This window comes from Annulohypoxylon truncatum (assembly GCF_022578515.1).
Source record: "Annulohypoxylon truncatum strain CBS 140777 unplaced genomic scaffold F4807scaffold_10, whole genome shotgun sequence".
Classification (NCBI taxonomy): Eukaryota; Fungi; Ascomycota; class Sordariomycetes; order Xylariales; family Hypoxylaceae; genus Annulohypoxylon; species Annulohypoxylon truncatum.
In genome coordinates, this window is record NW_025953796.1 from 372,726 (window position 1) to 394,333 (window position 21,608).

At 46.9% G+C, this 21,608-nt stretch overlaps 7 protein-coding genes across 7 annotated transcripts; 4 read left to right on the forward strand and 3 right to left on the reverse strand.

Annotated features, from left to right (window-relative positions):
* Positions 1 to 2,034: 2,034 nt before the first annotated feature.
* Positions 2,035 to 3,189, forward strand: F4807DRAFT_458799 (uncharacterized protein; the record flags this gene model as incomplete). The annotated part of the gene is made up of 2 exons (XM_048001265.1): positions 2,035 to 2,381; positions 2,460 to 3,189. 2 exons carry the CDS (start codon positions 2,035 to 2,037, stop codon positions 3,187 to 3,189), a joined length of 1,077 nt encoding a protein of 358 aa, XP_047855746.1.
* A 2,543-nt stretch (positions 3,190 to 5,732) lies between these two features.
* Positions 5,733 to 7,540, reverse strand: F4807DRAFT_466552 (FAD/NAD(P)-binding domain-containing protein). Its single transcript, XM_048002401.1, has one exon. It carries the CDS (start codon positions 7,184 to 7,186, stop codon positions 5,831 to 5,833), a length of 1,356 nt encoding a protein of 451 aa, XP_047855747.1. The 5' UTR covers positions 7,187 to 7,540; the 3' UTR covers positions 5,733 to 5,830.
* Positions 7,541 to 8,259: 719 nt separating this feature from the next.
* F4807DRAFT_466554 (major facilitator superfamily transporter) lies at positions 8,260 to 9,789 on the forward strand (the record flags this gene model as incomplete). Its single annotated transcript, XM_048002402.1, has 2 exons — positions 8,260 to 9,484; positions 9,545 to 9,789. The coding sequence occupies 2 exons, from the start codon at positions 8,260 to 8,262 to the stop codon at positions 9,787 to 9,789; spliced, it is 1,470 nt and encodes a 489-aa protein (XP_047855748.1).
* A 656-nt stretch (positions 9,790 to 10,445) lies between these two features.
* On the reverse strand, positions 10,446 to 14,385 carry F4807DRAFT_29193 (uncharacterized protein). Its single transcript, XM_047994830.1, has one exon. The coding sequence runs from the start codon at positions 13,850 to 13,852 to the stop codon at positions 10,619 to 10,621; it is 3,234 nt and encodes a 1,077-aa protein (XP_047855749.1). The 5' UTR covers positions 13,853 to 14,385; the 3' UTR covers positions 10,446 to 10,618.
* Positions 14,386 to 14,845: 460 nt separating this feature from the next.
* Positions 14,846 to 15,862, reverse strand: F4807DRAFT_458803 (putative hydrolase, carbon-nitrogen family; the record flags this gene model as incomplete). The annotated part of the gene is made up of 2 exons (XM_048001266.1): positions 14,846 to 15,679; positions 15,818 to 15,862. 2 exons carry the CDS (start codon positions 15,860 to 15,862, stop codon positions 14,846 to 14,848), a joined length of 879 nt encoding a protein of 292 aa, XP_047855750.1.
* A 1,315-nt stretch (positions 15,863 to 17,177) lies between these two features.
* On the forward strand, positions 17,178 to 17,834 carry F4807DRAFT_466556 (uncharacterized protein; the record flags this gene model as incomplete). The annotated part of the gene is made up of 2 exons (XM_048002403.1): positions 17,178 to 17,242; positions 17,292 to 17,834. The coding sequence occupies 2 exons, from the start codon at positions 17,178 to 17,180 to the stop codon at positions 17,803 to 17,805; spliced, it is 579 nt and encodes a 192-aa protein (XP_047855751.1). The 3' UTR covers positions 17,806 to 17,834.
* Positions 17,835 to 18,186: 352 nt separating this feature from the next.
* F4807DRAFT_419434 (glycoside hydrolase family 3 protein) lies at positions 18,187 to 21,534 on the forward strand. Its single transcript, XM_047997414.1, has 8 exons — positions 18,187 to 18,757; positions 18,820 to 19,066; positions 19,122 to 19,255; positions 19,315 to 19,403; positions 19,453 to 19,556; positions 19,608 to 19,737; positions 19,789 to 19,955; positions 20,010 to 21,534. The coding sequence occupies exons 1-8, from the start codon at positions 18,556 to 18,558 to the stop codon at positions 21,361 to 21,363; spliced, it is 2,427 nt and encodes an 808-aa protein (XP_047855752.1). The 5' UTR covers positions 18,187 to 18,555; the 3' UTR covers positions 21,364 to 21,534.
* The last annotated feature ends 74 nt before the right edge of the window (positions 21,535 to 21,608 follow it).

Genomic DNA, 21,608 nt, shown 5'->3' on the forward strand with positions numbered 1-21,608 from the left:
AATAGTACCTACCTATATAAGGCTTTAGAGAGAACGGTGAAGTATTGTACCTGGTTTATTTGCTGCTCCAGGTTTACAGTCCGCGGCACGTTTCTGCAGATAATTTAGAAATATTAGAATGGATTGAAGGTTGTCTGCGCAATTGACCTTAGTTATTTATTATTGTTCTTGTAGAAGTCTTAAGCCGAGGGACTCCATAATCTAGGGTCTTGACTACAGCTATCTCGCCCTGATCCAGATTAAGATACACACACCGTCTCTTAGCACTTGGCAGTATCTCCCCAGGCCAATCCACATTTCGGCTTGATAGAGAGCAGTTTTGAAGCGCATCTTTTGCTTTACACCTATGCTAAACGACAGGTACGCGTATGGTTACACCTAAGAGGAGCTGCTCTATCTCCACATCGATTGCTAGGCCCCGCCAAAATGTGCCACTTACTTACTGTAGTCGGGACACCTCCTTGTAAGACCGGAGGTATGGAATGTTAGGCATAAATTTCTAGGCGGCTTGATTTTTACGAAATGCACCGATGTATGTGTGGGTGCTCCATCCCGCTTTAATAACCTGCTAAAGTCATGGAAGCCTCACCATTACCTACCTACCTCCCCATTTACATATAACGATACCAGCGCTATCATATAATAAGCCCGTTACAAGAAACCAATTGCGTGCCGGAGTTAATGAAATGGCGGAAACGGGAGGTTTCTGTCCAAGCAGGTACTTAATGGTATGCAGGTATGTGTTTGTAGACGGAATGTTGCGATTACCCCTATTCCTTATCGATAAAGAATAGGGGCTCGTGTGGGAATAGGGGGATGGTCAAGTTAAAGTTTCCTTACTTAGGTAAGTAATCTCGACTCAAATTCAACGATAGGCGAGTTTGTATTTACTTTTTATATCGCTACTATCAATGTATCATCTAATACACCATTTGAGCATTAGGGTACTCAGTTCCGTCCTTGATTCAGCATTTGGCATTCCTCGCTACCGTCATTATGATTTATAGCTTGAAGATAAACGTTTAACCAAAGCAGTCTCTTATTCCTTTCGTTATATACTTAAAAATGTTCAGAAGGTGCCTTGATGTTGCTCGTTTAACTCTTTGGAAAATGTGAGCGAACCGAAAATCAAAATTGGCCTAAACATTCGAGGGCATTACCCGTACTGAATGCATATGATCATGATCTCATGACATTTCCCTTACCGCAGTGGCAAGTACCATTGGAATTCATCTTATGTCTACGAGTATATTTGTATCAAGGCACCTTCTACCGGCCAAGTACCTAGTAAGTGACTAACTAATACATTCTAAGACCAATTGCCATGCTACTTACATCGCCTCATTGATCCCGTACTGCCTAATACTGGGGTAAAATCTGTAAGATGTTTGTGAGTCATATAAACCCTGATCAACCGTTGGAAATATGTCTGAGGATCGTCCACTTGCCTTTATCATTAGAATTAACACACTGATACTTGTTAGGTGATTAATAATGTCGGTCCTTCGGAGTTAGTAAAAAAAGGGAAGGGTTTTACATCCCGACAGCCTCATAATACCGCATGGAACTGGAGTTAAGAACAACTATGATGCTAATTGGTGAACTCATCCATGAGTACTCTGCAAAGGACATGTGATATCGCGTTTGAACCGTGTTTTGACTCCCCTGGCACAGGCTACTCGGCTATGATCAGCAGTCATAATTTCCTCATACAGAAATAATAATTCCATGATGGAAGTTTATTCAAACCAACAACTTCTGCATAACATGGATAAGTTAATGAGTAAACTCACCAACGTGAACCAAGCGCGCTCTACGATACTAACCTTTGGTGGGGGCTTGATGATGACAAACCAAGAGAATACCATGCTATATCACATCAATTCTTCTTTAAAATGACTCTCTCATCGCTCGCTATAGAAATGCGAAAACTTGATCACTCATCCACAATTTGACCACGGCGAAAGACTTTCCAACGTCAAGCTGATCTTCTTCAAGTCGCCTTCGCCTTACCAACTTGTTTTCACGATCATAATGACTCTAGTCAAGCCTTTCTACTTGTTTTCTGCCCTAGCTGGCCTTGGCTTCATTGCCCAATGGATCTTGATGATATTGAATGGCTCACTTTTTGCTATGATCTTGGCTTCGTGGACAAACACATTCCCGGACGGTTCGGCACTCAAGACCTGGACGGGATTCTGGCCCATTGACTTTACTCTCGGTATCCTCGTTGTGTTCTTCGGGGGCCTTCTCGATTCAACCGACCTACTCAATCACGAACCATTTCTTCTCCTTGCCGATCTAATCTTATCCCTTGCCGTCTGCGGCACAATGACCTTAGTCGAAGACCGACGGGACAGGAAGAAAGGTCCACTAAGATTGTAAGACTTTCCATTTACCTGTGTCTAACTTACAAAAGCTGAGTGCTCAGGCTAATCACATGTGTCCGAATATTGTAGCCCGGCATTTTGGCAGCTCATGTGGAACTTCTTCGGTGCAGCTTCCATTATGCCCACCTTCTCTCGCTATTATGTCATGAATCGATGCGTCAATAGTCCAGGTCTATCTCGTGACCAAGCCCAGGCCCTACCCTTCACGGCGCTTTGTATGTTGGCCATCTCGAGCGCACTTTTCGCTCCGGCATTACTAGGTGCTGAGCCCTTCCGAATCCAGGACAGCGTGATAGTCTGGTTCCTTGCACCAGTCGCTGTTGGTCCCTTTCAGGACTTAGTGAGCGCTCTCATCTCACGCAGCAGCTCTGTATATAAGGGGTTTGGGAGCCCAATTTCTGTTGCTTACTCTATCGTTGGTACAGTCAGCGCGGTTATCCATATCTTTGTTCTTCTTCGGACATTTCAGAACCCGGAACTTAGCTGGAGTAGGGTCTATTGGCCATGCCCTAGTGCTGTTCAGCCTGGCCCAACCCTTATCCATGAGTCTGCTCTGCTCTTCATTCAATTTGGCCACATGACTGTGTCTGCATCCATACTAGCCATTGGTGCCTACATGATCGGTTCCAAAAAGGCTTTAGCCTCCAGCTCATTAGCTGAGAGATTATGGACTAATACTCCTGTATTGAAGCTTATGGCTGTGGAAGGAATTTTTGGTCCGGGAGCTGCTTTGGCTTGGCTAATGTCTACAAGGGAACGAGAAAGAAATGTTGATGATGCTTTGAGTAAAAAGGCCTAAATCAAGAAAAGCCATATTTTGGAACTCTCGAGCTTAGTAGCTCGCGGAGTTGTTACCTTCGAGGTTTCTCCGCATCAGGTGGTGGTGAGCTAGGACAAGGAAACTCTTAAAGCCATCAATAGGTACTTACCTACTCCGTCATCCAATATATATTTCTATCATCACACTATGAGAGATTTTATGCTTATGAAGTGGTTCTGATCTAATTCTTAAAAAATGAGAATGGTATCTTGTAACGGACAAGATATATTCAATTTTCAAAAAGACGTGCTCTATCAGAGTCACGAATAAGGCGGCCGATCCACTTCCGACGTTCATGGGATGGTTATCTTAGTCGGGGATGTTGTTCTCTCATTAAAATCGCAGCATCTCTGTGATGATCTTAACGAACAGGGGCGTGTGGTGTGGTTTTACATCTACCCTACCGTCCACGGCACAATCTCGCAGCATGAGCCGCCTAACATAAACCTGATTTTCTTCCAGTCACCTTCTGTGGAATCCTACACATCAGACGCATCATCTGTCTACATATGTCTCAGTCCTCAAAAACATTAAAAGCCGTGGCAGAGCCCAGGTAACTACAGAAATAACGACATCCTCGAATTTGGGCTTGTTCAAGATCGGACTGATTTTGCGCTCACCGACTTGATGACTGTCACACGAGGACAGGTGCCAAGAACCTATTTATAAGGTTTCAGGATCGGCTATGCAGTTAAGAAGCATAATGTATGCGTTGGAAGTTATATTAAACCTCATTGGCATGAGACTGATCAGAAGACTGTATCAATATATGCAGAGAAGCACATGAGATTTTCAAGGGTGTAAGACTAAAATATATTAACAGCGCCCAGAGTTGAATAAGTCCACTACATCCCATTGAAGAAGAGAAAGGAGGAGCCAAGAACCTTAGGAGCCAAGAGGATTATTACTTGAATTCAGACATACGTTCCAAGCTATTCCAACTTATCACAGTGACTCGAGACAATATGTTGAGACATGGTTACTGGCAATGCTATTGGTTATGACATTTCCTGTTGAAGAGCCACTGACTTCAATGGCATGATCTTTAATCGTTATTGCCGTATTGATGTATCTTTTGAGACTTGCAATTGAAAAAAGTGATAGGGATAATGACAGAAATACGATAACAACGTAGAGTACAATCAAGGGCTTTATTCCAAGATGTAGTTATAAAATTATGAAGAACTGCGAATTTATTATCACGGGTTAGGTAAATACCCAGGTAATGTAGGCAATTGACGTAAGTCGGATTGTCTAAAAGCACGGTAATCCACACTGGCTATTCCCAACCCGGGCTAGTCTTATAGATACCTGCTCCACAGTACAAGACCTATACAGATTCAAGTATCTTTTCGACGCGTTGCCATTGAAGGAAGTCTTAAAACTTTGATTAATCTACTTATATTTATTAGCAATCCCTCTTGTTATTAAGCTCCTAAAAGAGCTCCTTTGGCCGTAGTAATAGGAGGGCTATCAACAGGCTGGTACTTCCCTTGCAGCGTTAGCAATAATCAGCTTGAGAAAGGCTATCAAGGGCAACAGCAAAGTCAACGATAGAAGACTTTAGTTTTTAGTAGCAAAAGCATCGAAGTCGAAAAGATACTTTAGATCTGTATGGGCATTGTATCATAAGATCAGGTATCCATAAGACTAACCTGAGTTGGGAGTAGTCAGTGTGGATTACCGTGCCTTTAGACAGTCCGGACCTAAGTATTTCGCTTCCAATTATTACGAGTCTTGTCCTTGTTTATGATAGGGCTTATGTGGCTTCCAATAAACTATGCCATTGACTGATGGCAACAGCTGCAGCAGAAAAGATTAGCAAGTACCTCCTTAGGTGGGAACCTATTTTCAATGTATCAGCTTCGTCCACAAAAGCCTCTTATGTAATAAGTATTATTAAGGGCAAGATTTTCGACTTCGCATTAACTAGAAGCCAGCCACAAAATGGACACTTTGGCCGCCCCTTGGAGTTGAGCCCGAGAGGCACCACAGAGCTGGCAGCATAATCTCGTCATGGCTGCATCAGCTGCGACAAATCAAACAGCAGTGAAATCTTCTTTCTGAAGTAGTAGTGAAATTCTTTTAACAATATCCCTTTGTAAGCTCAAGGTATTATTTATGGACGGACTAATAATCTTAGTCCTCTGGTATATCGCAGTGCAGCAGAATGCGGGTATTGTTGCGGAAAGACGTTTTACAACGCCAGAATGAGGTAAACAATCTCTAGTAACCAAGCAAAATTTATGCGAACGTAAGCGTTGCAGTTAACCCGAGTCCAATTGGAGACCGCGGCAGGGCTGGGATGACAACTTGAAAATTCAGATATAACTGACTGCATTGGGTATAAAGTTCGAAACTTGACTTTAGAAGTAGTTCGACCAGCTTGTGCTGCTTGAAAATCTGCAATATGTTCCAAGACGGAGCAGCGGCTGCTAAGAGGAAGGAAGCAATGATACAATATACGATTATAAGATTCATCGTGGTCACCGATACGAAACATTAACAAGTAACCCAAATGGCTTGATTAAGACGACAATAAGCAGTCCTTCCAGACTGGAAAAGAAGTGGCGTTAGAAGTGAATCTAAACATCCCCCAATGATATGGCCTCCTTGAAACCTAAGCTGTGACAACTTGCTTCAATACACACTGGCAAGCCAATCCGTCGCAAACATCGCAAGATACAGTTGAATATCTCAGGTTGAGATCCTCTAACACACCTGTTGCAGCATAATGCCCACTGATCATGGCCGCAACAATCCCACGAAACAGCCCACAGGCATCACCAGCTACCCATACAGGTGCGTTGAGAAGTCTCAGACCGGTATCAACTTTGGGATACCATCCAATGCCTTCCAAGGTTGGTCCAATAAGCTCTGCATCGACATCTGAGGCTAGATCCTCAAAAGAATTTGCAAGAGAAGTGAGCCCCTTGACCATCAGCTCTCGAAGCTTGGGACCGTAAACGCGGTCTAATTGCGCCAATACATGTGGATCACCTTTGAGAACGTCGGACACTTGGAGTTTGTAGTGAACCTGAGCATTGCTAAGGGATTCCAATAGGGGTCTCAGCGTTTCTTCGGCGATTTCCGAGTCCGTTATCCGACTGTTAAATCCGCAGTTGGATAAACCGGTAGGCGGACAGTCTGATCTGCCAGATACAGTCCACAGTCCACCGGTTTTAGTGAGACAAGTTTCTCCCCGTCGACAGACACAGAACGTGCGCCACTCGATACTCCCATCAGCTTGTTTGATTCGTAATTTTGGGTCCAGTTGTTTCATGCCGCGAAAGAAAGCTTTGTCGCTGTGTTGCTGGATGCGAAACCCCACTTCCAACCGTCTGAAAGTGAAATCGGTGGCCAATTGCTTCAGGGAGTCTTGTAGTGGACCAAATCTACCAGTGGCCATGATCACCCGCCTAACTGTGAGCTGCCGTGACACTGCTTCTGATGTGGACTCGGTTTCTACACGAAATAAGTCGGCAACCTGGTCGTGGGATATACTACGGATGTTCGTCTGGCTGAAGATTGTAGCTTTGGAGCTGGCGACCAGTCCGTCGATGAACTTTAAACGGCTGTCTAGAGACAAATAATCTGACGGGTAAGCCTTCAAGATCCATTCATCTACTCCTGGTTCGTGACCCGAATATTGGTCTATATTTTGAGGGAATGGCGGGGTGTCAAGTCCGGCAGCTTGAAGGACGGAGCAAGTCCACTCATAAGCTTTCCGCAGTTGGTCGCCCCTGAGAGACCATAGCTCAGAAGCCGAAGGGAAAAACGAGAACTTCCCATCAGAGAACAACCCTGCTCCACCATGACCCTTCGTGGCATCATTGAAGTCTTGCCGATCACGGTCGTAAACGGCCTTGCCACTGTCGACAATGGCAACTCTCAGGTTAGTGACTCCAAGGCGAGAGCATGCGGAAAGACCGGCAGGGCCCATTCCAACAATTAATACGTCGAAGTTGGTTTCCATATTGGATCTTGAGTGGCACAAAGAACAGGTCGAACCTAAATAGCAGCAGATATTAAGAAAGCATAAAAATGCGTAGCACTGGAATTGGATTCAACGAACCTCGGTCATTATCAGCCCCTTTATATTACATGAATAGGAGGCCGGTGTAAGGACTCTCCGCATACTAGTTCTCTAAACAAAATCTATATAAGAGTTAGGTACTTCGGGGGAATCCGGGGAGTCCGGGGAACTCGAGAAGCAAAAAATGGAGATTTCTGACCGTTGCATAAAGACATGATTCTAATTGAAAGCTGAAAGCTGAGCAATTTCTCGGCCTCCACGACATCGTGATATCTGCAGCTAGAGGCTTTTAGATCACACGTAACCTTGGCTCTGATCTCCACCAAAAAGCCACTCCAAGTGTCCTATGCACCATCATTGACGCAGACTTTAATTATCTTTACCTAAGTATAACACTTTTTGTTACCTGCCTACCTAGCAGATAGGTAGGCAACGTCTCTTGGACGTCTGCAAAATCATCGTCATTCTGCCGGGTTCAGGCCAATCGAAAAATAAAATCATGATGAAGACACTTGGGTTTACGTATGCAATGCGGCCGCTTGACAAGCTTACAACGGATGAATCAGTAAGCTGACGGATGTCTCAATACACAAATTAGGTCCATTCTTCGAATTATTAATCTTAAAATCTTAAAATCTGGAGCCTGAGTCAGCATATAAGAAGCCATCACGATAATAGGATAGGGGTGCCAATAACGTGGCCTTGCAGACGTCATGAGCTCTAGGCTCTTTTTTAAACAAATAGTAGATGAACGTGATCAGTCGTGAAACATCGGCATTTGAAGGGGCATAAACACATCTCCGGGGATTCTCCTAGACCTTGAGAGTCTGTACGGAAGATTCCAGGGTCGATACATGCTGTATCACACTAGTTATATCAAAGTATTAGTAACAGATATCTTTCGCAGGCAAAAACAAAATGTTGAGGGCGCCTTCTTAGGTATTAGAATCATCAAATTTCATCAGCTTCCGACCAAGTGGCATTGAACGACCTCCCACCCATCATCCCCAATCATGGAAACATTGAAAGTTCCCGAGAACGGGATCATGACCTGTCCACCAGCATCGTTGGAAAGGGTCCCTGAAGATACTCCGCCAGAATATTCCGTATTTGGCTCACGGCAACGAGCTATCATCATCGCCATTGCCAGTATCATTGGCCTTCTTAGCCCATTGAGCTCAAACCTATACACGCCCGCCATCCCCGAGATCGCGGACAACTTGGGCGTCTCGAAGGGGTCAATAAACTTGACCGTCACATCCTATCTCGTACTTCAAGGCATCAGTCCAATGCTCTGGAGCACCATCGGAGACCGCGTCGGCCGACGACCCCTCTACCTCACCACCCTTCTTGTATACCTAGGTGCATGCATCGGGCTCAGCTTCTGTCAATCGTTCGGGCTTATGATCGGTCTACGCGCCATGCAGGCAATCGGATCGTCGCCTACCACTTCCATTGGCGCAGGTGTCATTGGTGACCTGGTGGATTCGAGACGGAGGGGGAAGTACATGGGCTTCTACAGTGCCCTTGGTGGCTTTGCCACCGCCTTCGGGCCAGTCCTTGGCGGTGTCTTTGCGCAGTACACAGGGTGGCATGGCATCTTTTGGTTTCTACTTGCATTGACAGGCGTGCTGCTGCTCACCACGGTGTTAGTGATGCCAGAGACGAAAAGAAGCATCGTTGGGAACGGCCAAATAGAGTGTTCGCCTTATTGGCGGCCGTTATTTCCGTATTTCGATGCTCCTAAGCAAATCAAGAAAGTCAAGACCAACCACTCTGCAGTCAGCTTTGTTCCTATTGGGTTTCGGCTGTTGGCATCTCCAGAGGTCCTTTGCTGTGTCGTCTTCACCGGTGTGTGCTACGCTGTCTGGCAAATGACTATGGTAGCGGCCGCCACTCTATACTCAGAGAAGTACTCTCTCCAGGAGCGAGATATCGGATTGACATACATCTCGAACGGCGTGGGTTCTCTCTGCGGGAGTCTGGTCACCGGCAAAGCACTTGATTGGCAGTACTCGAGACAGATGAAACATCAGAACAACGAGAGTGACACAGTGCAAGACAAGATTGACAACATCGAGCGAGCCCGTATTGTACCTCTCATTCTGCCGACAATACTCTACATCATATCTGTTCTTGGGTTTGGCTGGGCAGTCGATGTTCGGGCCCATGTTAGCGTGCCTATAATCCTGGGTTTCTTTATCGGAGGCTTCGATACTTGCATCCTCGCTGGCTTCTGTGGGTCATCTTCTTTTAAATGTGAATTTGTTTATCTCTTCTAGACTAATCCATACCTAGCAACCCTAGTGGTTGACCTGTTCGAAAGTCAAGCATTCAGCGTGACCGCCACAATGAACCTATCGAGATGTCTCTTAGCTGCTGGTGGGACTTCTTTCATACAGCCTCTAATCGAAAGATTGGGGGTTGGATTCGCATTCACTGTGTGCGCGGCTGGCTGTGTGGCTGTTTGCCCACTTGCTGCAGCTGAGCTATTTCGAGGAAAGCATTGGCGGCATAAACGAGCAGAGGCTCAGTCATACTAAGTACGGACATCCTACACAAGGCGGATCTAAGAGGCTGGAAAACAACGATATTGTTGAGCAGGGGTTTTTAAATTACCTACCCCTTGCCAAGGAACGCGGTATACTTGCATAAACCGTTTTTATAGGTACCTACTTTGTTCACAGGGCTAATTGCTAACGGATCTTTGCCCTAAGTTTACTTGCGTTATTGCGTCGGCGTTTTTCTCTTTGGAAAAGGTAGCCCTACAAAAGTGCCCTTTTTGGATAAGAAAAACTATTAAAATAAGTGCTTGAGTTCACGAGGGATATTGTGCTGATTAGATTCTCACGGGGAAGAGACGGAGGTACATTAGGTAATGAGGCTTAGGAATACATATTAAGCTTATATAATGTGTCACCCAAAATATGAACGTGGGCTTCGCGCATGGATTATGTAAGATTTGAATTTTATAATATTCCAAGTATCAGCCTAAAACCATACAGTGACCACCCCGCTAAAGTTTAGTGGATAGCCGCTGTAGCTTAGGGCGTCCATTTGCCGAAAAGGCGCCTCACAGATCATCCATCTAGCTCTTGAGCAAAATGCGCGACATTTTATAGCCGACTTCGGATGGAGTGTCTAGAAGATACCTAGTAAAGTATGAACCAGGTCACTACGATGGTTAACACATAATGAGTATAAAGCAAAAGGATGATCGTTAAATTGAATTGATAGATACTAAAAATAAAATCGTTCATAACCTCTATAAATACCTCGGTACCTAGGTAGGTACCTATGTACCTGACACCCAACTCGTAACAACTCTAAGCCGCTAATACTGAATCAAATCTACCTCTTCAACGACGGCATCTAGTAAACTTCAAGTACGTATCGTCCATCCTCCTTAAGACGATCGATTTCTTTAGTCGCATCCACCTTCTTTCCAGTTGCCTTCGCCTCAGCCGCAATGGCTTCCTTAAGGACGTCGGTAACATCGGGCACAGGCCAAGTAGGACCGCAGAGGTAGAAGGAACCCTCCTCTTCGATGTATGCTTTGATAATATCACTCAAGGTCTGGCGCATGCGGTCTTGAATGTAGATCTTCTGAGGTTGGTCTCGTGAGAAAGCTGCACCAAGCAGGGTGATGACGCCCGCGTCTAGATATGCTTCCCATTCTTCGCCGTAGAGATATTCTTCTCGTTGATGACGAGAGCCGAGGTATAGGAGGATGGCACCAATATCCTTACCCTGCGCCTTCTGCATTGCTCGGTATTGAATAAAAGCCCTGAAAGGGGCCAAACCAGTTCCGAGACCAGCCATAATAAGGGGTGCATCATCACGTGTCGGCAGCTTCATAACCGAAGGCTTGACAGATGCGGTGACGGCAGCTCCGACAGGGAGGCGGCTAAGATAGCGAGTCGCTTGGCCGTAACGCGTTCGTCCCTTAGAATCAACCCAGTCCACAACCACAATCATTAGAGCAACGGCATTCGGGGTTACGGCTTGGGCAGAAGCAATAGAGTACTCGCGACGCTTTAGGGGCCCGACAAGACGAACAAGCTCCGGGAAGCTAGGGTGAGCAGACTTGAATTCCTCAAAGACATCAGCAAATGTGTTTGTGTCGACTTCTGAGCGGCGCTTGAACTCTTCGGCGCCTTCTGGAGAACCGAGGGAAAGGAGCTTCTTCTTTTCAAGCTCATCAGTAGCAAACTCCGCCAGTGACTCGTAGAAGCGCTTGGGGGGCTTTCCGAAGATGTCGATGTTCTGTACCAGTGACTGATAGACTGTTCTTGTTTCTAGAATGTTGGCATCTTCCCTAGACGGGACCTGGACAAGATCATCTGCGTTCAAGCCATAAGACTCGATGAATTCGCGGACCAAATCGGTATCGTTATCCGCGTGTATTCCAAGTGCCTCTCCTATTTTATATGTCAAGCCAGAGTTGCCAAGGTCAAATTCAATGTGGAAGATGTTTCGATCGTAAGTCATGGGCGTGAGTCTACGATTCTCCTTGACGTGGATAGTGTGCGTCTTAACTGTCAAGTCAGGGCGCAGAGTGATGTCAGTGGCAAAGGCTTCTTTGAAAACTAGACCCTTGGCAGCAGATTCCCAGCTGCTGAGCTGTAGTTCCTGTTCTGCTTCCTGTTTTTCGAACGGCGCAAAACTGTTTGTCTTAAGTACTCGAGGAAGATTACGAGATGTCTCCTCGGTAGTCTCCGCCCAAGACTCCGGAACCTCGAATTGCTTTAGGCACTTGTCTAGTGCATCAACGCTCTCTTCAAGAACTGAGGGGTTAGCCTCTAAAGCAGCCAGCTTCTCCAAAATGTCTTGCTTAAGCTCAGAGTGTGCTACCTTGAGGAAAGCAAGTTCGACAAGCAGCCTGGCAACATTGAAGTCGCTCTCGAAAGCCGGAGACAAAGAGGAATCGAGGACGTAAAGTGAAATATTCCTGGCGTGCACATCTCTGCGAACCGTAACGGGTACTCGTTTTTCCACATCTTCGTCCTTGAAATTTGGCAGCTTTAAAATAAGTTTACCATTATCCTTGACGCTGTTGGACGCGGCCACTTCCTTCAACAATGTCTCATCGCCGACTAAGACTACGTCAGCCTCCTCAACGGCGTAAGGCGCGTCAATTGTCTTCTTCGATGATCTCAGGTCGGAACGGACGACACCACCTTGCACCAGGTTATCGTAAGATTCGTTCAAATAAACATTGCTAGTAGAGTCTCGAGATAAAAGTGATCCGATAACAGTTGGAGCAGAGATGGCAACAGAATTGTCAGTATCCCACAATATGTATTGCTGCACAGAGTCGAGCTGGGGTAACCGGATTTGAGAGATAGGTGTTTTGCTTGTCGCTTGAGTGATCGCAGCAGCAAATGTCGATGGAGTAAAGGCGTGCGAAGCTGGATATTTAACATCCGTAACTGCAGGAACTGCGACCCATTTGCTCGAGAAGGACACCGCAGTCAGGACATCGGAGTACAGGACAGATTGAACCGAAGAATCTAATGCAGCGGCTTCGTTCGCAACTTGTCCTAAGACAGCAATGCGTTGAACAGAAGCTGGCAGGGCCTTAATAAAAGCTTCTTCAATGAAGGGCCTGTATATTCTGACAACGATGGCGCCAACCTTTGCTCCGTCGGTGGCAAGTTTAGGCAATACCTGCTTAGCCAGCTGGGCTTCGACGCTACCAAAAACCACAAATACAGTCTCAGCAGCGTCGTGACCAACATACTCAAAGGGTTCGTAATCGGTACCAAGCTCGTCATTGAAAGACTGAAGAAGTTCGACAACCTTGCCGGCGCTATCGAGGCGCTTGTTCAAGGTCTCTGCCGTCTTTGAGACTTTGTTGAAGATGTCGGCAACACCAACCTGGCTCAAAACATCGATAACTCTTAAGGTCTCACGCGACGTACGAACACCATCATAGAGATGGATAGTAGGTAAGACCTTGGCCATCAGCGTGGCGAACAAAGAGATATGTTGAGCCTCATAGGCAGAACCACTGGAGACAAGTCCTAATCCAAGCTCTTCGGATAACTGCAGAGCAGTGCCATACTCCGCGACAAGGCCGGCATCGGAGGTATAATCGGTAGCGGCGACATGAGCGACAAAAGGGCTAGCAACTCCGTATAACAAAGCCAATTGGTCCAGGGTAGAGCGAAGATGGCGCAAGCTAAGCGAAGGCGCAAGCAGAGTCTGGGGAATATGTCTCTTGCTTAGATCGAAATCCTTGGAGAAGATATAACCGAGAGCGAACGCACCAGCTCCCGAACGTGTTTGGAGGGGTACGACAGCAGTGGGATATCCGTGGATATTCTTGTCTCCATCCTTAGTCCAAGCCTTCACAGCAACATCGAGGTCAAAAGTCTCAGGCGAGTAAGAGAAAATCTTATCGGACAAGGCATAAGCGATCTGCTGGACGAGCAGTTGACCGGTGACATAGGTAGGTCCAGATATCGAGGATAACGGAACGGGTTGGCCGAATGGCAGAGTCGAGGACTGCTTGATGAATTCGGCGCGAGTAGTCTTCGTTTCCGGCACAGTTACTTGGTCGGCGAGAGCACCGCCACTACTTTCAGGTTGTTTGAAATGCATCCTAACTGATTGGGTCGGGCTTCTTTGAAGCCGGTACTTATGGGAGTAGGAACTTGTGAATTCCTCCTGGAAACACAGATACAGTAGATTAGATCGCGACGATTTAAGGGAGATGAGGATACTTCCAAGTAAATGGAAGCTTTATATCTCGAAACAGGTGATCAGGCAATGCCAGATATGACTGATCGAACCTAGGAACGCCTACTTCGAGGGAGGAAGAGTAGGGAGATGGAGATACCACGGTAGGTATCGAATTGGCTTTACAATCGGCACCAAAAAGAGACTACCTTCGGAAAAGGAGACGATATGGATTTATTAAGCACTCTCCACTCGCGCACTAAAGAAAAAAAAAAAGAAAAAAAAGTGAAAATAACCTACCTCCACGCCAAAGACGGTCCATACTGTTCCTGAACCCATTCTGCCTTTTTTCGCCAACCAACGGTTCTCGGTGGTGAACCGGCGGCGAGGAAGCGGGTGTCGAGGAAGATGGTTGGCGCGAGAAATTGTTAAATCGCGTCAAGGGAATGCGAAATTAAGAATTCGTCTTCGTAGTAAGTGATCACGCAATAGTACGCTAGTCCGTAATAGGGTTAGCGTTTGAGCATATGTCAGATTGCACCACTGGCATGCCGCAATTGATTCCGGGATCTCCTGAAAGGGCAGAGGTCTTATCGATTAAGAAGCCGAACCGTGGCGTTGGGCGGGCAGCGCGGGATCGGGGATCGCGATAATTCTAGAATACGTCTAGAATTTTGGAGCTTTTTGTTACAATGCAGTCAAAATCTAAGCATTAGTCCATCACGCAATTCCACCTCAAGTGAGCGTGTTAGCCACCGATGGCCTATTCCGCACCTACCTACCCCTAGTACGTGTTTTCCAATAATAGGAAGACTGACAATATGAAAAGTTCAACGCCATGTTCTTTTAGTAACCGCCTATTCCCTGTTTGAAATTTGAATATTAGACATGTGTACTGTCGTATTCACTGCATACTTACAACTTGCTTCCGTCTCTGATCTGAGTATAAGCATAATGCCAACCTTCTTTTTTCATATCTTCCCTGACCTTATAATTGTTCTCCGCTATTTTTAGTACGTCCATGTCCAAATCCACAATGGAAATCCCTTCAGCACGCCCCAGTTTCCCAAGTGAACCGATATGGGGTACGCTGACTTGACTCAAGCCCGCGAAGCTAGTCTTTTCCCCTTTCTCGGGTGGTCCTCCCGCATTGACGAACACGACCGCGCACGTATTTTCGAACGCGCGACTGACCACAGTGCTCTGCAAAAATAGAGCCTCCCCATCCGGGTTAAGTGAATACCCCTCGTCCGTAACGTCTTTCATGCTCCAGAACGTAGGGATGCAGATAATTTGCGCGCCGTCTGCGATAAGTTCCCGGAATGCCTCGGGGAAAGCCAGATCCCAGCATATCAACAGCCCCACGCGCCCCAGTGGCGTGTCAAAAGCCACGTGCGGCTCATGGGCTGACGATACTAGGTGTCGCCGCTCAGGATGCCAGAGATTCTTCTTCTGGTATCGCCCCAGCACATCGCCGCTCGAACCTATGAAATACGCGATGTTATGGAGGGAATCGCCTTCTAGTTCGATGATCGTGCCGGGAACAATACAGATGTTTAGCTCCTTAGCTAATTGCTGATATTTCTTCAGGTAATTTGCAGACTCTGCACATGATTCCTTGAAATTCGGTTCATCCGGGACCCACGAAGTGAGGTGGTACTCGGGTAAGGCAGCCAGACGACATCCCTCATGTGCGGCATCTCGTATAAAAGCTTCGGCCTTGGCAAAATTGTCGGCCGGCGAAAGAGGCTGCATAAAAGTAAGTAAGCAAAAAGGAAGGTGACTGGTAGCCCGATCACGGTAGACTTGTAATCGTCTGTGTCGTAGTCGAGCCAGATGAGGGGTCGAACGGCGCTTATACGATACTGTACAGAAGTAGGCACTGACCTTGGGATGAAGCTGAATAAGAGCTACTTTATGAACAGGTGACATTTTAGTATCGCAACTTATGATTATTGCCTACCCACTACCTTTTTATCAGGCAATTGCTAGTAAAGTTCAAATTCTAGGTAGCTTTTGGCCACTCCTTGGATAGGTACCTAGTTTAAGTTTTGAGGTGAACCGGGGAACGTCGGAGACGTTCACGTCGATGGCGGGGCAAGGCTTGCTTAGATACAACCCCTCAATAGCTGCACTGTCCGAAATTAGGAATATATTCAGTAAAGAGGTAAGTCGCCAGTCGAAGTAATAAAACAATTCAAACCTGGTCAATTAGGTACTTATTTATATGAGAATCCTATTAGAAATATTTCATTTATTCTTTATTAAGCGATAATACGACCATCGCCATAAGCAAAAACATCATAAGTAACATCAATTACCTACCTTGGTGTCTAGTAAGTAGCCGTTCGAGGATCTAGAGATAGGCCAGATCTATCATCATAAGTTCTTCTAGGATACTATCATAAACTTACCATAATAAAGGAAATAAAAGCACGAATCATTCATATGAGTAAGTGATCAGGGCACGTAGAATGAGTTATAAAATGACTTGAGTCGACATATAGGGGTAATCGAACAGAATAGGGGCGTCGCCACGATAGAGTACAGAAGATTCAGATGCATATAGGCAAGGAGTTAGAAATAATTACCTAGGTACCTAGGTATCTAGGTAGAGTTGTACAGATATTTAATTGTTGCTACCTGGTATGATTTCTCAAGAACTTTAGGAAGGAATGATAGTTCGTCTGCCCGTCCCCATTGCCTAAAAGCGAACCAGGCCTTAGTACATCCTTCCTGCTTCCCCTTTCCATGTACCGGACATAACTACCTACATTTCTCGTCTCTTTAAATTACTTCTTAAAACATGGAAGCACGATCTTTATCAATAGACTCGCACAATCGTTACTTCAGAGAAGGTGGTTGGATAATTTTGTTGTAACTGAAACACAAGGCAACCTAGGACAATGTTTCCATCCACGAGGACATCTCGCCCATCTATTCTCGTGGGTTATGAACGGCAAGGTCCTCAAATAATTCCCTCGAGTCTTTTAATCCTCGGAAACCTTTCCTAGAAATAGAGAATCTCTGCAAATACTGCACGATGCAGGCCCTCACTACCGTATTCACGCCTCCGTCATGGTGTGCGAATAGATATGAAGTCTATATTGACAATAACCCATATCATTCGAGTACACTATCGCCTTCAAGTGGATGGGTCGACCCATCGTTCTCTAAATGCGTCCCAAGTCAATATACGACGAAATTCCAAACGATCAGCCCCGGGGTATGTCCCGATCATATGACCATGGCGAGGACTACCTCAAATATAGATGGTAGCAAGACTCTTTGGACTGGAGGATGTTGCCAAAGGTTGAGGCTCCTTTCTCCCTTTCTAGCGAATAGGGCTAATTCGTCATAGCGGATTCACTGGCATGGCCGAATATTATTGCAACTCCATGGTCTCGACCCCGATGGCTTTCCTTCTCTTGCCGAATATCAGCACCGCCGATATCTACACCACGCTGTCCAACATGTGGATAGGGCACGATCAGATAACTATCGGATGGCAGGAGACCGACTTGAAGCTTCTTCCTAAAGAGGTTGCCACGAACTACGCGTCGATTATGGGTATCCCACTCGCGACTACAACACGTGAGAGTGAGAGCTCTGTCACGACCCATACCACTTATTCCACAAGCGAGAAAACTTCAAGCACCATCGTGACTACGTCGACTAGTACAACGCCAACCGCGACAGTGGTTGTCATTCCTGTGACTGATACTAAAACGGGGTTGGTCACAGGAACAACAGAAACATCCGTTACAACATCGAAACCAACATTGACAACTACTTCCGATGCCGGGTCCCAAACTCCGCGATGGATCATTACCCTATCAATTATAGGTCTGGCCTTGCTGTGGATAGCCCGCTAGCATAAGTACAATGATGAATAAGACTGTAGTCAGGAGATGAGCAGGCAATTTGGACTTGTTGTGGATCACGGCAGATTAGTTATATCGGTGAAAGCAAGAGACCGTTGAATACAAATCGAGGGTGATTGGTGGAAGAGGCGAACACAGCCGGGCCTCGGTTTATTTACTACCAACTCTGGAAGTCACGATGCCGAACAAATGAGCAATCAAGCTTCTCTTGGGTATGGCCCCGGACACTAGTCTATTACCCCAACTCTTGGCAACCTAGACGTCCGTCCCTTGTTACCTCATGGGAACTGGGGTAGGTCCGGTGCGGGGTGCAGCTTGGATATCGTGAACATCACTGCATATCCGCCGCAGTAGTGCATTTCACTGACGAATAGACTTACTTCTCGCCGACGGTTCTAGCAGCGATTGACTGGTTGAGGCTCTTGATTGAACTATACTCTCCATCTCATACGTCTTAGATTTACTTCAATTTGCCATTGTCGAGTTGGCTTTCGTATTTGTGAACGTTGTTTACTCCAGGTACCGTTCCTTTGTTATTTTAGACATTCTCCGCATTCATTCCCCAAGCCCTGTCGTCATTGACGCCGTTCATCCCTGCCCGCCTCTTTCCGAATCTGTTGGCCCCCAGCCGGGTTCGTTAGCTCTTGTCCCAGTATCGGCTGAAGCCAATCAAGAGAAGGGCCGACTTCATTTTAGATCTTCTAGACCCCTCATGGGGGCAATAGAGTTGGCTTACATAGAATGAATATTTCGTATTTATGGCATGCCTTTCCTATCGATGTCGATCCTGCCTTAACGACTAATCCGGCGTTGCCAATCCTACACACGATGTTGTCGACATTACTATATGTCTTAGCCGGCCTAGCTGGCGGCACCGCTGCTCAGTCTATCATCACCGATGACACCTATTTCTACGGCCAATCACCGCCTGTATACCCGTCACGTAAGTGAACTACCTAAGTATTAAGCCACTTATGCTTCACGGGAATACTAATGACAGCATAGCCAATGGCACGGGCTCCGGAGACTGGGCTGATTCTTACTCTAAGGCCCGAGCTCTCGTAGCCAAGTTGACCTTGGAAGAGAAGGTCAACCTTACGGGAGGTATTGTAGCAGATAGCTTGTGCTCCGGCATCATTCCTCCTATTGAGAGAGTCGGCTTCACTGGCCTTTGTCTTAGCGACGCTGGCAATGGAGTACGTACTACCGACTTCGCATCGAGTTGGGCTGCCGGTATCTCTGTTGGCGCCAGGTAAGATTGGCGTCCTTTGTCTTAAGTAGTGGTTTCCAACTGACCTTTAATGTAGCTGGAACCGAGACCTAGCTAGCAAGAGGGCCGTCGGGATGGCGAAAGAATTCCGTGCCAAAGGTGTTCATATGGCTCTAGGACCGGTGGTAGGACCTTTGGGCCGCATTACTGTTAGTGGAAGAAACTGGGAAGGTAAAATATCGAATTACCCCTATTCTTGACTAGGTACCGACATACTAATACCTCTTTAGGCTTCTCAAATGATCCCTATCTGTGTGGAGCTCTAGCAGCCGACACCATCAAAGGTATTCAATCCGTGGGAGTATCAACGAGCACCAAGGTAAGCTCAAGCGATATCTCTACTAAGAAAGCATCTAATACCATTGTAGCATTTCATCGGCAATGAGCAAGAGACAAACCGAGTCCCGGAAGGAAATGTCTCGTCAGTGTCTTCCAACATTGACGACAAGACAATCCATGAAATGTATCTTTGGTGCGTATAGAGGCATAATCTCAAGTCATGCTTGGCTAACCCCAAATGCAGGCCCTTCCAAGATGCTGTAAAGGCTGGTACGGTAAACGTCATGTGCTCATACAACCGAGTGAACAACAGTTTCGGCTGTTCCAACAGTAAGAACCTAAACGGGCTTTTGAAAACCGAACTAGGTTTCCAGGTACTTGAACCCTCATGAACTCTTTAAACGAGTTATTAACAAAATCGACAGGGATTCGTCGTATCTGATTGGGGCGCCCAACATGCCGGCGTTGCTACAGCATTGGCTGGGTTGGACATGGTGATGCCGTATGGCACCGAATTCTGGGCTGCCAATCTAGTCCAAGCCGTCACCAACGGATCGGTTGCGGAGACTAGGCTAGATGATATGGCCACGAGGTAATAACTCCAAAATCGCATTGAGGCGAATCAAACACCTGTTAACAAGCGTAGAATTGTCGCAACGTGGTATAAGATGGGCCAGGACAAGGGCTACCCGACTATCGGCGTTGGCATGCCAGGCGACCTCTCGGAACCTCACCAGCGAGTCATCGCAAAGTCGCCGGACGCCAAGCCAATCCTCTTGCAGGGAGCGATTGAAAGCCACGTCCTGCTGAAGAACACCAACAACGCACTCCCTCTTAAGTCCCCTAAGCTAATCTCCTTGTTCGGATACTCTGCGAAGCCATTCGATCAGTATACGCCTGGATCTGGCGGCTGGAATGGCGGACAGCAGCCCCTGGCGCCGCAGGATGTGCTCGCCGACAGCGATGGTAACGTTATTCACACCCAGATTGCCCTGAACGGCACGTTGGTTACTGGCGGTGGATCGGGAGCAAACATGCCAGCATATGTCAGCTCTCCCTATGATGCGTTGAGCCAACGCGCCTACGATGACGGTACTAGTCTGTGGTGGGACTTCCACGACAGCAATCCTGAAGTAGACCAGGCCTCCGACGCTTGCATCGTTGTGGGTAACGCGTATGCTTCGGAAAGTTGGGATAGGCCTGGCCTACACGATGATTACACCGATGCTCTAATCCAGAACGTTGCCGCGAACTGTAGCAACACAATCGTGGTCTTCCATAATGCCGGTGTCAGACTGGTCGACCAGTTCATCGACCACCCTAACGTAACAGCACTCATATTCGCGCATCTCCCCGGCCAAGACTCCGGCCGTGCCCTAACCTCGATCCTGTACGGCGACGTCAACCCTTCGGGCAAATTACCATATTCCGTCCCACGCAACGAGTCCGACTATGGCAACCTCAAGAACCAGACCTATCCCGACGGCATCTACTCGCTCTTCCCGCAATCCGACTTCACCGAGGGTGTCTACATCGACTACCGCGCCTTCGACGCCAAGAACATATCCCCCCGCTATGAATTTGGTTTCGGCCTAAGTTACACCACCTTTGGTTACTCCGGCCTTAAAGTGTCCAAGACCAAGGGCGCTGACACATCCTCTTACCCGTCCAAGGCGGTCGTCGAGGGCGGCCAGGAGGATCTTTGGGACATCATTGCCACGGTCTCCGCGACGGTCACGAATACCGGTAAGGTGGCGGGCGCTGAGGCTGCTCAGCTATACGTCGGAATCCCCAACGGCCCCGTCAAGCAGCTCCGTGGCTTCGAGAAGCCCGTGCTCAAGCCCGGCCAGTCGGCTACCGTCAACTTCAGCTTGACCAGGCGAGATCTGAGCACCTGGGATGTCACTGCGCAGAAGTGGCTCCTGCAGAAGGGCGGATACAAGATCTACGTCGGAGCAAGCAGCCGTAACTTACCTTTGACGGGCACCTTGACAATCTAAAATCGTCGAGTTAATTCTCTCCCCTCCGTAATGTTTAAAAAGAAGAGTCGATGTGTTAAAGGCAGTTAGCCAGATTCGATTATGGTCTGATCTGGCATTTAATTCTTGGACGCGCGACCCTTTGGAAACATGAGATTATGATAGAATAATATTACCATAATGTTAACCAAATAATCAGATGTTAGTGGCTTTGTGATTTATTGGTAAGCTCAACGGTTTCCACCTATAAGCACGACGGTTATGTC

Bases quoted from the DNA above. Each gene is read 5' to 3' on its own strand.
- F4807DRAFT_29193 (XM_047994830.1), bottom strand. From the start codon at position 13,852: ATGCATTTCAAACAACCTGAAAGTAGTGGCGGTGCTCTCGCCGACCAA.
- F4807DRAFT_419434 (XM_047997414.1), top strand. From the start codon at position 18,556: ATGAATATTTCGTATTTATGGCATGCCTTTCCTATCGATGTCGATCCT. The intron at 19,067-19,121 runs GTAAGATTGGCG...CCTTTAATGTAG, and splicing joins GGTATCTCTGTTGGCGCCAG to CTGGAACCGAGACCTAGCTA. The intron at 19,956-20,009 runs GTAATAACTCCA...TAACAAGCGTAG, and splicing joins CTAGATGATATGGCCACGAG to AATTGTCGCAACGTGGTATA.
- F4807DRAFT_466552 (XM_048002401.1), bottom strand. From the start codon at position 7,186: ATGGAAACCAACTTCGACGTATTAATTGTTGGAATGGGCCCTGCCGGT.